This window comes from Ammospiza caudacuta, chromosome 16 (genome assembly GCF_027887145.1).
Source record: "Ammospiza caudacuta isolate bAmmCau1 chromosome 16, bAmmCau1.pri, whole genome shotgun sequence".
Lineage (NCBI taxonomy): Eukaryota > Metazoa > Chordata > Aves > Passeriformes > Passerellidae > Ammospiza > Ammospiza caudacuta.
The window spans coordinates 17,569,688-17,583,881 of record NC_080608.1 but is presented as its reverse complement, the minus strand read 5'-3'; the positions used below and the strand labels follow the sequence as shown (position 1 = coordinate 17,583,881).

The following is a 14,194-nucleotide window of genomic DNA, read 5'->3' as shown; positions in this document are numbered from 1 at the left end:
CTTCAGCTATCTCTGCTGCTGAATTTTCAGTATGTTTTAGGGAGTTAAATATGTATCGTTACATATTTTTAATATGTTTTAGGGAGTCAAATTGCTGTTTTAAGACCTAAAATTCAGAATTGGAAACACTGGCAAAGAATGATGTGTATTCTAGCTGAAATTCAAGTTGAGTGCTAGAGGGAGGTGTATTCTAGCTGAGATTCAGGTTGAGTGCTGTAGCTATCAGACCATTTAACTTCGTGTGAAGCTGTGATTGGTTCTAAATCCCGATTTTGTGGCTTGTTGTCCCAGACCAGCAAAGAGGACAAGCTGTCGAGCCGCATCCAGAGCATGCTGGGGAACTATGATGAGATGACGGATCTCATCGGGGAGCGGCCGCTGCAGAAGATCGTGGCCATCCCCAAGCCCTCGGTGCCGGCGGCGCCCGATGACAAAGCCGTGCCCGGCTTCTTCGCGGAGCAGCGGCACGGCGCGGGCTCCCACCAGAGCAGCAAATGGACCCCGGTGGGGCCGGCCCCCAGCACCTCGGCCCAGTCCCAGAAGCGCTCGCAGGGGCTGGGGGGCCACGGGCAGCGCTCGGGGGGCGGCGCGGCCGCGGGGGCCCGGCACGAGCGCGACTCCTACGGCGGGCGCAAGAAGGGCCAGCACGGCTCCGAGCACTCCAAGGGCCGCTCCGGCAGCCCCGGGAAGCCGCCGGCCGTGGCCTCGCTGGCCCCCGGGCACTCCAGAGCCCACGGCAGCGAGCACCACGGCAAGGAGCACCAGCGCTCCAAATCGCCCCGGGACCCCGAGCCCAGCTGGGACTCTCCCTCGCGCGTGCCCTCGTTCGCCAGCGGGCAGCACTCGACCCAGTCCTTCCCCCCCTCGCTGATGTCCAAGTCCAGCTCGATGTTACAGAAACCCACTGCCTACGTGAGGCCGATGGACGGGCAGGAGTCCATGGAGCCAAAGCTTCCCTCGGAACACTACAGCAGCCAGAGCCACGGCGGCGGCGTCAACGAGCTCAAACCCAGCAGCAAGGCGCACCTGACCAAGCTGAAAATTCCCTCTCAGCCGCTGGATGTAAGTTGCTGGCTCTGTCCTGCCTTCTTAAATGTAAATCCACCTGGGCTGGGATTTTCCAGCGTCTCCAAAATCCCAATTTGCCTAACCCAAATGGAGTTTTCAGTAAACACTGTGTTTTTGTTACTCAAAGCACTTTCACCTAAGCTGTATTTTCAGTGGGGAGCGTGCAAAAGTAATTGTTTTTGTCTTCTGCTTCTTCAGTGTGGATACTGGGTTTTTTATTAAATAAAGGCTGAGACACTCAGAAAGGCTTACTTAACCCCCAGAGGCCAATTTTCACAGAGTATTTCTCTAGTCAGGAGTTAGGGAAATTGTAGGATATCCACAAATATTTTGACAAGCTGGGTAAATATATTGTTGTTCCTGGGAGCTGAATTGACTTAGAGTTGTTGATACAATATGCCTGTATCAGATTTTCTTTTGAAGTGAGTAGCAATTACTAAATGTGATTATTATACCTTCACACCACATTCAACGGGGTGCAGAACTTTTATCAGTTGTGCTGGGTATGAAATACTATTGGGTTAACAACTTGGAGGAGTTGGTAATTCCCAAACCATTAGGACACAGACTCTGACTCCAGCTCACTTACAAGGAGAGTGCCTTTGCTGGTAATAAAGTCTCATTTCACCTCCTGTCCAACTGCTGGAATCATGGTAGCCAGAGAAAAGCCCTTGTTCCTGGGATTGCAACAGATAGCAAAGTAAGATTCAGCACACAGGTAAGGAAATCAGGAATTACTTATTTTTTGAAGACCTGCCACATCAATGCTGATGCAGTGAATCCTTAAGTAGCTTTGCTTCTTTGTGCTTGTGGCAGCCAGGGATGCAGAGGATTCATAGTTTGGTAATTATTGCTGTTTCTGGGATCTCTCTGTGATGAGCGTTTTACTTGGGAATGCACTTTGTCATTCCTGTGCATTCACGGTCCTGCACTTGAATTCAGATATTATCCTGGGGCTGCTTCCAGGAAATGACTGAAAGCTGTGATTCTGTTTCCCCTCTCTACAAGTTTTTAATATCCCTGCCTGCCTGTGATCACTTTAACTGTCAAGTGAAAAGTGAGAGATTATTATCACAGTTTTATGGATGTCATGTATTTGCTTTTCATAACTGTGACTCATGCCATAAAAACATGGATTTATCTGATGTTAAAACTGATGAAAAGAGTTAGCAAGGGTTGTTTGTGTCTATGTAGAGTCCACATGAGTCACAATAAGGATTGAAGTTTGTTTTTAACTGTTTCTTGTCCCTGGAAAATCTGGGAGATGTTAATTTTGGGTTTTGACTTGCAGGCATCAGCCTCTGGTGAGGTGAGCTGCGTGGATGAAATCCTCAAAGTAAGTGCTCGGTGTTCTTGTTCCTACTTTGTTGAAAGTGCAGCCATTCCCAAGGAGGGGGAAGGACTCTGCAGTGCCAGAGCCTGTCCAGGTGCAGGTGGCACAGGGGGCTCTCCTGGTGCTCCTCCAGCACAGATGACTGGGCCAAGCTGGGAGCAGAGCTGGCCCTGGGAGTTGTGGTGTGCACATCATCCCCTGCAGATCCTCACTGCATTCCTCCTCCCTGATAACCAGAACTGCATTTCTTCCACCAAATTACAGTAATTATAGTTCTTAATCCTGATATTTTAGGTTGTACTAAATGCTTTGCTGCCCCATGGCAGCACTTTCCCTCTCTCATACCTGGGTCCTTTTCCCAAGTGCTTTTACCCCTCCTGAGGTGCCCTGTCCTGTGGCTGCTCTCACAAAAGGATCATCAGGTCCCTCTGGAGCATTTCATGGCTTATTATTTCCTGTGACCTTCAGTCCTCCAGGGGCCTTGGGGATGCTCTGAGAGCATAGGAGGCACTTTGCAGCTGCAGGCATTTCATTTCCCCCTTTTCCTCAAACTCTGCAGGCTTCCCTTTCCTAGGATTCTTCTTCCCACACACTCTGAAAGGGTCACACTCGACTCTCACTGCAGTTTATCTTCAGGCCAGCCCAGCTGATTGATTTATGCCCTGCTGCTTGTTATTATGTCATAACTCTCTCTTCTCCTGAGTAGCAATTTAACATTCAGGTTTACATGCAAAAGCTTTGTTGCACATTTGGGAAATTAAGATTTGAATATAAAGCTTAGTGAAGGGTGAACAATGAACTGAAATTGAGAGAATGCAGATTGCAAGTTGAAACCTGATTTATTTTGTTAATAACTTTGATTTTTGTTGTGTTTCAGGAGATGACCCACTCCTGGCCTCCTCCACTGACTGCCATCCACACCCCCTGCAAAACTGAACCCTCCAAATTCCCCTTTCCAACCAAGGTCAGTGCTGAATCCAACAGCGAATGCTGTTGAAAAAGTAACTTCAGTTAAAGATCAGGATTTTGGAACTCCTGCATTCAGTTCTGTATTATCTGGGTTTGTTTCAGTGCTTTGTCCCTCTTTATTTATTTTCACCTCATCTGTCAGCAGCAGCCTTATGAAAAATGTCCTTGGTTTTCCTCTGCTTTGCACAGGCAGTCTGCAAAGTTATCTGTGATACAACTTACCTTTTAAATTTTTGTTGGATAAATTCAAACTTTCAAACTTCGGAAGCTTGGAAATGCCTTTGAGCCCTTTCCTAACAGGGAAATGCTCTGCACCATTTTGTGTAGAACCAAGTGAGTTTCCTTCCATGTAACAAAACAGAGACTGAAGGTAAATGCTGAGAAATTTAAATGGGCTTTTCTGCATAAACTGAAATTTCCTCTTAGTTTGAAGTCCACTAATAGTTGTATGAGATTTTCTTGCATTTTCAATTACAAAAAATGAAGACAGTTTATGAGTCACGTGTTTTACTGAAGAACTCAGTTGTTCCAAAAGATCCTCTTCCCAACCTCCTGTGTTCTTAAGAAGTGCTGAAGGGTTTAAGCAGTTAATTCCAGAGAGAAATCCACCTCTGCTGCTGCTGAGAGCTCAGGGCACGTGTCCAGGGGAGCTGCTGGGGCTGACACCTCTGAGGAGGGAATTTGCTGCTGCCTCCCCTGGGCTGGGCCTGGCGGCTCCAGGGCACGCTCAGGGCACACTCAGGGCATTGGGAATGGTTTGCCTGGAAGAGCAGCTCTGCAGGATCCTGGAAGGCCAGGGGAGGCAGCTGTGGGCAAAGCCAGCATGGGGAGCTGACTCACCCAGGAATCCATGCTCTGCTTCCTGGGCTGCTGGTTACCAGTAAAAGATTCAGCTCCACAACGTGATTTTTCTCCAGACTCAACATCTCTCTGGGCTGAATTGGGGTGCTCCACCCCTAACTTGGCAGAGCTTCGGAGTGAAGAAATTGCCCTGTTTGTCTTTTAAAAGTTACCTATGTAATAATTCAGACCTTGCTCTCTCTGACGAGCTGCTGTTCTAGACACCACTTAATTGCTCTTAATTTCCTGTTTGATCCAAATTGCTCCCCAAAACAGAACATCTGAGGAATAATTTTGAGAAGAGTTTCTCACTGAGGTTTCTACTGTCATCTCTCTAATCCCATCCTTGTATGTGAATGCTTTGACATGACCTTCCTTCAGCCAAAGGCTCCAGTCCCTGTTGGAAGGGCACATCCACAAACCTCCCCCAGACTGCTCCAGGTTCAGGTTCTCATCTGGCTGGATATCCCAGAGCAGGGGCAGTCCTGCTGTCCCCACTTCTCTGTGACCTGTCCCTGGTCACTGCTTTTTGCTTCTCTTCAGTATCAAAAAATGCAGAATTTACCATTCAGTTCTCAGCTTTACTTTGGAAGGCATACCTAGAAATAAATCCTGTTTTCTGTTTTCCTACCATTAGATCAATATTAATCTTGCAAATATTACTTTCAGTCAGGGTTTATTTGTGTGCTGCATATAACTGTCAGCCTGGAAATAATTCATACCTTTTCTTACAAGGAAATTCCACACCTTTCCTCATCAACAAAGGTCCTTATTCCTCTGCTTTGAGTACTCATTCCTGAACCTTTGGGGAGATATTTTCCCTTTGCTTTTGAGCACCCTTGGCTGTGGGGCTGCTTGGTTTTAGTTTCCCTGGCATTTGCCTGGGTTTGGGAAGAGGAAGGTGTGCAGAAATCCCTGTGGCTGTGACCCAGAGGCCATGTAACACTGCACAGCTCTGGCAATGCCTGGACAAAAAGGAGCTTTTTCAACCTCTCAACCTGGATTGTGTCTCTTCACCCAGTTTGCAAAAAATTCCATTTATGGCTGCTCTGAGTCTTTTTGACTTTTTGCCAGCTTTTTTATTTTGTGGCTGTACATCTTAGCCATGGAACTCTGTCAAATTCTCTCTCTGCATCCAAAGCCTATAATTTCCTCTGCCTTCTCCCCTCTGTCATTCTTGGCAGCAGCAGCTCTGCAGAATTCCAGGGAGTTAGTGAGCCATGGGCCTGTGCAGTCTGGGCCCAGAGCAGAATCCACCAAACAAAACACAACAGTGCTTTGCTTTAATCAAGCAGTTCTGTTGGAGGAAAGCTCCTTCTCTTTAGTACTGTGCTCCATTTATTGCTGAAGTGTTTCTGAGCATTGCCCCTGTGGGCAGAGCCTGGTGTGTTCTTCCCGCTCACATTAAATGGAGCTGCCCTTGGTGGACCACTTGATTTTATTTGTCAGACTCTTGGGATAGGATCACTTTCCCTCTGTGTAGGGAGTGACTAACTCGAAGGAACCCAACTCCTGACTGGGGCCTCTCTGATTGCTATAAATATATCCAATAGTTCCCAGGAAGTCTTGGATCAGAAGAGAAAACTCCATGAAAATAGGTCAGGGAAAGTTTTATGGATGCTATGGAAAAATGCAGATTGCTGTGTCTTGATAAAAAATGTTATCCTGTGACCTAACACTCTATAATTTTATCCGTGGGCTCAGAGTCAGGCACTCCAGCAATGCTGGCAGTGTTTCTGCAGTGCATTGAGCAGCCCAGCTGCTGGCTGGGAGGGAAGGCTGGGCTGTGCCTGTCCCTGTCCCTGCAGGAGCCTCCTGCCCTCCCTTCCCTGCTGGGACACACACCCTGCTCCTGGCAAGCACAAAGGAGATGGGACCTGGGGTTCCAGGTGTCACCTGGGAATGTCCCCCCCAGCCCTGCTGCCTCCTGTCCCGCTGGAGAATTCCTCTCTCCAGGTGGTTTTGTCAGAGTTCTTGTTTCCTGCTCCAGTGTCTTCCCTGTGTAACCTCAGTCTGTTCTGCTTTGCTTTAAAGGCTTTCCTTCCTTTCTGTTGTTGCAATTTCTTTCTGAGGCAGACCTTTGGAAGCTGCTGCTCTCAATAACCTGGGAGTTGAATGTAGAGCTTTTTTCTTTTTTTTTTTAAGTCTCTGAGTTTCTTAAAGAAATATGTATCCAGTAGATGGCAAGGGAGTTGGAAAAAGTTGCACATTGAGCCATAACACCTCATTAAAGTGCACTTAGCTGAGACCCAGTGCTGAGCCTCTGAAATAGGAAGTTGACTCAAGTGGGGAATTAGGCAGGTGTGCTCTGCACAATTCCCAGTCCATGTGCTGCTGCAAGAGGTGCCAGTTCCCCATCCTGTGCTCCCCAGTGCTGTGGCTTTGGAAATGTAGAGTTTGAGGTCTTTGTTTCCCTTTTCACTCAGTTTGTTGGCTTGGCTGAGCTGCCAGTGGCAAAAAGAAACCAGGGATTCCCACCTGCCTCTTCCCACCTGTGAAATGATAAGAAATGGATTTATTTTGAAGGGAGTGTGGCTGTTCACAAGGCTTCTCTCCATCTTCACTTTGCTCTTGAATTCTTTCTTAATATTGTTTTTATTGTCCCTTCCTTGCAGTTAGTAAAGATCAGAGGTATTGGGAACACCTCCCAAGGAAAGCTCCTTAGGATGTTCTCCATCCACAAAATTCTTGTTCAATGCATTGTTCTCCTTTTCAAATAGAAAGCTGAGGGAAATTGGAAACATCTCAAGGGTGCTTTGCTGTGTAAAGCTTTTGTGTGTTTAAAAACTTAATTCTGTAAATTGCCTCTGGAACCACTGCCTGGCACTGGCTTGGTGTGAGGGAAAACCAGGTCACAGGTGGACCAGGAAAAATAGAGTTCATTGTTGAATTGTGGTTCTGGTTTGCCATTGCCAGAGCATGTAAGTAAAACGTGTGTATACAACTGGAAATTGCAAATATTGGACTCCATTTATTTTTCTGGGGCCTTCAGTTGTCCTCATTTTGAAATGAGGTCAGGCAGGTCCTATTTTAAAAAGGCACTTGAGCCTGGAAGGGAGTTTGCAGTGCCTCAGTGGCCTCTGTGTATTTGTTAAAACAAGGCTTTGGGATTTCAGTAAAGTTCATCATCTGCTGTGTCAGAATTGGAGTTGCTGAAATGGGAATACTGAGGATGATAAAAGTGCTGAAATCTGCAAGGTTTCCTCTTTCCTGGCTGGTGTTATAGGATATTGGGAATGAGGAATTGTTCCCTGGCAGGGTGGGCAGCCCTGGCAGTGCCCAAGGCCAGGCTGGAGCACCTGGGACAGTGGGAGGTTCCCTGCCATGGCAGGGGTGGCACTGGCTGGGCTTTGAGGTTCCTTCCAGCCCATCCTGTGCCTCTAAAATACCATTTCATTGTTTTTCTACCAGAGCTGGCTGTTCTGGGCTGGAATGCTGGCCTGCCCACCCAGGCTGGGCTTGCCAGGGACCCACTCTGACCCTTTGGGGCAGAGAGTGCAGAGCTGGTCCCATTTAAAACCTTCCCTTGTCCCTAAGGCTCCTTTGTGGCTGAGGAATATTTGTTGTTGAGATATTTTCCCTGTTCCGATTGCTGTGTGTGCCTGGAGAAGGAAAATGAGGAGGGAAGGGGTGGAAGGAAAGCACTTCAAACAGCAGCAGAGTTTGTGTGTGTGTCAGGAGCATAAACAAACATCCTGAACAGTTCCTCTCCATCCTAAACACACAGGAGGAGGAGATTTAGGGAAGTCACCCAGGGGTTTGGGAGTTCAGCCCTGATGTGCCCTTGGGAACAGCAGGAAGTGGCTGAGGAAGAGGAGGGTGAAGGTCTCACCTGGAGTGCCCCAGGGCTCAGATGAAGAATCCCTTTTTTGTCCTTGTTGTTGTTTTTTCCCCTTTTCCAGAGATTGTGTCATTCATTATGTAGAAATAATACCTTCCTTATAGTCTGGTTTTTAGTACCTTGAATTCCCACTGAAATAAACCCCCTTGTGATGTTTTATTCCCCCAGGAGTCTCAGCAGTCCAGTTTTGGCACTGGAGAACAGAGTGAGTACATGAAACTTCCTGGAATGTGTTGAATGTTTTTGTTGTCTTTCTGCTCTCAGCATCTCCCAGAATGTCAGGGCTTTTAGGAAATGAGGTTTTCCAGACTGCTCACAGGATGGAGGCTGACTTCACATTTTCTCTGCTTTCTCAAGTTTTAAGCTGTTAAACAGTTGCTTGATTTTCTTTTGCATTTCTTGTTCAGATCTTGGAGGTTATCACTGAGTGGAAGCGTGGTGTGTTTGAGGGAAAAGATGTATTTTAATTGATCCAATTCTGTACAAAATGCCTCTATAACTGATTTGAAAATAACTGACTACTAAACCAAAACACCTTTAAAAACCCAACTCCCTGCTTAGGGACATATTAGAAACCAGAAGAGAACTTTTGCTTTTATTTCAGTAGAAAAAGCACATGGCAGTTTCACCATTTATTGTTACTTTGACATTTTAAAGTCAAGAGAGAGAACTGGTCAAGAACTTAAATCACATGCTATTGTCCTTGAGTTTCTTGCACTTTTGGACTTTGGAAAAAAGTAGCTTTTATTTCTTTAAACTGTCATTATTTTGAATATTACTGAAATGAACACAAAACTCAGTAAATATCAGGTAAAGTTGAATTAAATTAGTGCTGTTGCCTTCCAAAAGTCCTTCCACTCCTCTTGAAGTGATTAAACAGCTTAAATAGTAAAAGAAGAATGGTTTATTCTTAGATATTCACAAGCAGCTTAATCTGAACACCTGATACAGTGAGGAATTAAGGAAACAAATTCAAGCTTAATTCCATGATGCTAAACCGTAGGCTCACGTTATGGGAGCAGCTGATCTTTAGGTGTGGAAAAGAAGAGCCAAGGTTAATTAAACACAGAGCCAGTTTCCTGTGCCTGCTTGGATTTTCTGGAGAGCTTTAAACAGCCTCAGTTCTTGTTTTTGTTGAGCTGCACCCAGTTATTTACCAGAATTAAGGAAAAGGGAAGGGAATTTATCAGGGTGTATTCCTGCTGTCAGATTTAGTGTGAGAGTTGGATTTTGGGCTGTGGGGTTCTCGTCCATCAGAAGCTGTGTGTGTGGGGATGCTGGAGCAGTCAGAGCTCAGCAGATGGATCTGTGTCCCAGATCCTGCCTGTGTAAGGCAAGAATTTCATCTTGCTAAGAGCAGAACAGTTTTCCACACCGTTAATAACAAATTACTGTGTATTGGTTCACACAGCAATGATTTAAATTATTTTCTCTATTTTCTTGGTTAAATAATTTGCTGTACTTGGTGTTTTGCTCTGCATCCTCCCTCCCTCAGCCTGGGGGAGGTGGTACCTGCTGTCCCCTGGTGCTACTCCCTCCTGTCCCCTCACATGGCCTTGCTTTGTCCATCCTTGTGGCAGCTTTGGGGGAATTCTGCTGCTGTGCATGAGTGAATTTCAGCTGTGCTTTTCTTCTTTTCTCCTCCTAGAACGATACAATCCCTCATCCAAAACCTCCAATGGTCATCAATCCAAATCGTAAGTGCCTGCTGAGAAAACATTTCACAAACAAAAGTTGTGTTTTAGGAGATTGAGGAAAAGGTGTGTGGTAGAATGTGAGTGACACTCCAGCATCCTTCTCCTTGGCTGGCAGGGAAATGTTTTTTGGGACAATAAACCAAGTATTGCTCACTGGAGTGAGTAAAAAACACCCTGAGCTGTCTTTCTGCTCCTTGGCTTTCCTGTCAGCTTCCCCTGTCAGGAGGGGAGCAGGAGTCTGGACCTTGGAATTGGCTTGGGAATCAGGAAGGGCATCAGCATGGGATGGGACTAACAGAGCTGGCAGCTGGAGACTGCACAAATTCAGGATGAGGAAAGGTTTTGGATTGGAGGAGACAGAAAACTGGGTCTGCGATCTTGTGAGGTTTGTTCTGCTCTCCCTTTAAATCCTGACAAATGTTTTGAACACAGACTCAGCAACACAGAAAAACTCAGAGGCAACTGGAATGTTCTGCATGGCTGTGGTCCACCTTTCTCAGACTTAAAAATCAGTGATGTGCAGTTAAAAGATGGTTTCCAAATAAATCTGCCCATAAAAATATATATTTATCAGTTTGCTGTGACAAAACAACTTTAAATATATATTTTAAGTGATTATGATCTGGTAAAGAAAACCCTTGAAAAGGAGATAAATGTGTCATTTGTAAAATGGTAGCAATGAGCAGTAGTTCAGGAGTGGGCTCCTAGAGGTTGTGTTGCTGTTCAGATCAGCAGAGCAGCTCACTGGGAAACTCAGGAGAATCAGACTTTTAATTCTTTCTCATTTTCCTTCCACAGATGTGAATCGAACCAGACAGAGTAAGATGTTTTCTTTTTATAATCAAATGTTTCCACTAATCAGAAAGGCCCTGCTGTGTGTTTTCATTGTGCTCGTGCATTCTCAGTGTGTGGAGCTGCGTGTGTGTGACTAGCAGCAGTAATTATGGCTTTGGATGCAGTAATTAATGATGGCTCAGGACAGTTGCAGTGCTGCCACGGGACAGGAAGCAGCCACTGGGGCTGGCTTGCTTTCCTCCATCTCAAACACAATCCTTGCCCATTGTGTGGAAGGAGTTGCACATAACACAAGTTACCTCCTCCCACACCAGTAAATTGTGTCAGATTTCCTTTCTAAGTTTAAGAGAATGGACTCAGGAGCCAAAGTACCTGAATCCTCATTCTTCTCTGAGAATGACTCAACTCTCCATTCTTAACCCTGAAATGTGTGAGTGCTGTCTGGTGGCTCTCACCCACGCAGCCTCTGCAGGATAAACAGTGCCATGTTGAAACCTAGCAGAATGCTTTGGAAGTAATTAAAGAACTTGGAAAAACTTGTCTCACTTTCTCCCTTTTCCCTTAGTATGTTGAAAGATGACTTAAAGCTCAGCAGTAGCGAAGACAGCGATGGAGAGCAGGTAGGTTCCTCAGGTGGCTTCCCAAAAACCACTGCACTGATCCAGGGGCAGCCCTGGGCAGGGAGCAGAGGCCCAGCAGCAACCTGGGCAGCTTAGCAGGAGATCTGTGGAACTGAAATCTCCTGGAATGTTTTTAGACAAACCTCAGGCATTCCTAAATGTAACCTTGGGGAAATTTTTGTGCAAATTGAAATGTGGTGTTTTGTAGAAACAGTTTGCTTTTATCTAGAAATTCTTATTAACTGATTTCACATGGGCCTTCTCTGAGCATCAAATTAAAATAATTCACTTTAAAACTTATATAGTGGCTCCTTAATTAACGATAAACCCCTTTGTGTTCTGCCATCCCAGCTACAGAGCTCATGGTGTGAACATCTGGGTGCATTGGTGCCGTGGGATGTTTGGGGTGACAAGGAGTCCCTGGGAGTACAGCTGCACCTTTATATTTATCAAAAAGTTTCTTTTTTACTCTTTCCAGGATTAACTTTGTGCAGCTTCTGCCAGACTGGCACTTAACATGCTAAATAAAAATAAAAATAAAAATATGCGTCTGTGCTGCCCAGTAACCCCACTACTCTGGGGTTTCTTCTATTCCTGTTCTCAGTTCTAGTATTTGATTTTCTTCAAGTGGAAAACTTGGAGTTGGTGAACTCCACTTACCCTGGGCATCTCAGGAAAATCATTGTGAAATGCTGAATCATCTGATTCAAAAAGGTGGAAAAAGGATATTAATTAATGGTAGAAATAGGAACTCTCACAAATGGAGTCAATGTAGAGATTTGTGCTGAAAACTTGGAGAAAATAACACTGCTTCTCTTTATGTATAAGGAAAATGCAGATAAATTTAAACTACTGCAAATAACATTTTTTTTAAAATTAAAGGCTCTAAACCAGTGTTTTGCAATTTAATTGTATATACCAGCCTAAAATAGCTTCTAGAAGCTTCATGCTCTTTTTTTTAATTGCAGGACTGCGATAAGACCGTGCCAAGGAGCACACCTGGAAGGTAGGAATTGAATTCCTGGGGGATTGCAGCACATGGGGAAGTTCAGCCCAGTCAGCATTCCTGGCTTGGTCTTGTTTCCAAAATTCATCTTTGTCCTTTGGCTTGTACTAAAGCAAAAGTGATGAGAATTTAATCAGTGATTAAATGTTAATAAACATAATATTAAATATTTCCTGCAAATGAGACTGACCACTTTGGGAAGGGGCAGCACCCAAAGGCTGAACTGTGTTCATTTAGGCTGAATTTTCTCCCAAACTTTGATGAAAATGTTACATTCTGTTACTTCTAATGAGAGGGTTGGAAGGATGGACCTGTGCCTCGGGTAATGCTTGCTTTCCCTCCTTGTGTTGCAGTAATTCTGAGCCTTCCCAGCACAACAGTGAGGGAGCAGATAACTCCAGGGATGACTCGAGCAGCCACAGCGGCTCCGAGAGCAGCTCGGGCTCCGACTCGGAGAGCGAGAGCAGCTCCAGCGACAGCGAGGCCAACGAGCCCTCCCAGAGTGCATCCCCCGAGGTAACACAGCCAGGGCTGCCCTGCAGCATTCGGCAGCACTAAAGTTCAGGAAATTCTCACTGTTAGGGACCAAACACCAACACCAGCTCGCTGTCAGGCTGGGCTGTTCTGCTGCAGTTCCTGTGCTGCATGTGACAGTTCTCTAGATAAGCCCACATCTGATGTTTGATTTGAAGTGGTTTTTACCACCAGTTGTCTGTTGAAGAACAGAATTAGATATGGTATCAGAACCCTAAAAAACCATGGCATCATATATTGCCTGTTGGTAGCAGACAAAGGGAAAAATTGTGTTATTTGGGCCTGTATTTCATTTATTTGCAATTTCATTCATTTATCAGGTTTTGGGTGTACCTCGTGCTTTGGTGTGCAGCATCATATAGCTACCACGTGGAAAAGATGAAAGAAATGGGAACTATTGTATCTAACACTGTTTTTTACTTTGTTTTTAGCCAGAGCCACCGCCCACAAACAAGTGGCAGCTGGATAACTGGCTGAACAAAGTTAATTCCCATAAAGTGTCACCAGCTTCTTCCGTGGACAGCAATATCCCTTCTTCCCAAGGCTACAAGAAAGAGGGACGGGATCAGGGTACAGGGAGTGGGTACACTGATCAAGGTGGATCCAAGGACTCCATTTCTTCTACACCAGGGAGAGATTCCAAACCCACCCAGAAGGGCTCGGAGAGCAGTCGTGGGAGGCAGAAATCACCTGCCCAGAGCGACAGCTCGACTCAGAGGAGGACTGTAGGGAAAAAACAGCCCAAGAAAGCAGAAAAGACATCTGTGGAAGAGCCCAGAGGAGGTCTTAAAATAGAAAGCGAAACCCCAGTAGACATGGCAACAAACATCCCTTCAAACAGGCACAAGGCAGCCACCAAAGGCTCCAGGAAACCCAATATAAAGAAGGAGCCCAAGTCTTCCCCTCGACCTACAACAGAGAAAAAGAAATACAAGGCTTCGAGCAAATCTGCCCAGAAATCCAGGGAATTCATCGAAACAGATACCTCATCCTCTGATTCAGATGAAAATGAGAGTCTGCCTCCTTCCTCACAAACACCCAAATACTCCGAGAGCAATAGGACTCCTGTTAAATCTTCCATGGAGGAGGATGACAGCTTTTTCCGGCAAAGAATGTTCTCTCCTATGGAAGAGAAAGAGCTTCTGTCCCCGCTGAGTGATCCTGATGAAAGGTACCCACTCATTGTGAAGATTGACCTGAGCCTCTTATCCAGGATACCAGGGAAGCCTTACAAGGACCCCGAGGGAGCCAAGGCGGAGAAGAAAAGCGCCCCGGAGAAACACGGCCGGGAGGGCCAGAAACAGCCCTCGGACAAGGGCTCCACCAAAGGCAAGAGGAAACACAAACAGGTGAGCCCTCTGGGGACAGCTCCCTGTCCCCTCAGCCCTTGGGCAGCCCAGAGTGCAGTGACAGCTCAGGGCAGGGGCTGAGCTGGGCAGGAGTGGCTGTGCTGCCGTGTGTAGAACCCCTGGATTGTCCCTGTGCTGGTAC

The 14,194-nt window shown here is 46.0% G+C and overlaps 1 protein-coding gene across 1 annotated transcript in view; it reads left to right on the top strand.

Annotated features, from left to right (window-relative positions):
* AFF4 (ALF transcription elongation factor 4) overlaps positions 1 to 14,194 on the top strand; it is a 42,032-nt gene that overhangs the window by 18,152 nt on the left and 9,686 nt on the right. Inside the window, exons 3-12 of the mRNA XM_058815113.1 lie at positions 292 to 1,062; positions 2,360 to 2,404; positions 3,279 to 3,365; positions 8,220 to 8,256; positions 9,700 to 9,748; positions 10,547 to 10,567; positions 11,109 to 11,163; positions 12,132 to 12,169; positions 12,523 to 12,685; positions 13,135 to 14,052. Of these exons, the coding sequence (XP_058671096.1) occupies positions 292 to 1,062; positions 2,360 to 2,404; positions 3,279 to 3,365; positions 8,220 to 8,256; positions 9,700 to 9,748; positions 10,547 to 10,567; positions 11,109 to 11,163; positions 12,132 to 12,169; positions 12,523 to 12,685; positions 13,135 to 14,052 (2,184 nt within the window). The remainder of the gene's footprint in view (positions 1 to 291; positions 1,063 to 2,359; positions 2,405 to 3,278; positions 3,366 to 8,219; positions 8,257 to 9,699; positions 9,749 to 10,546; positions 10,568 to 11,108; positions 11,164 to 12,131; positions 12,170 to 12,522; positions 12,686 to 13,134; positions 14,053 to 14,194) is intronic.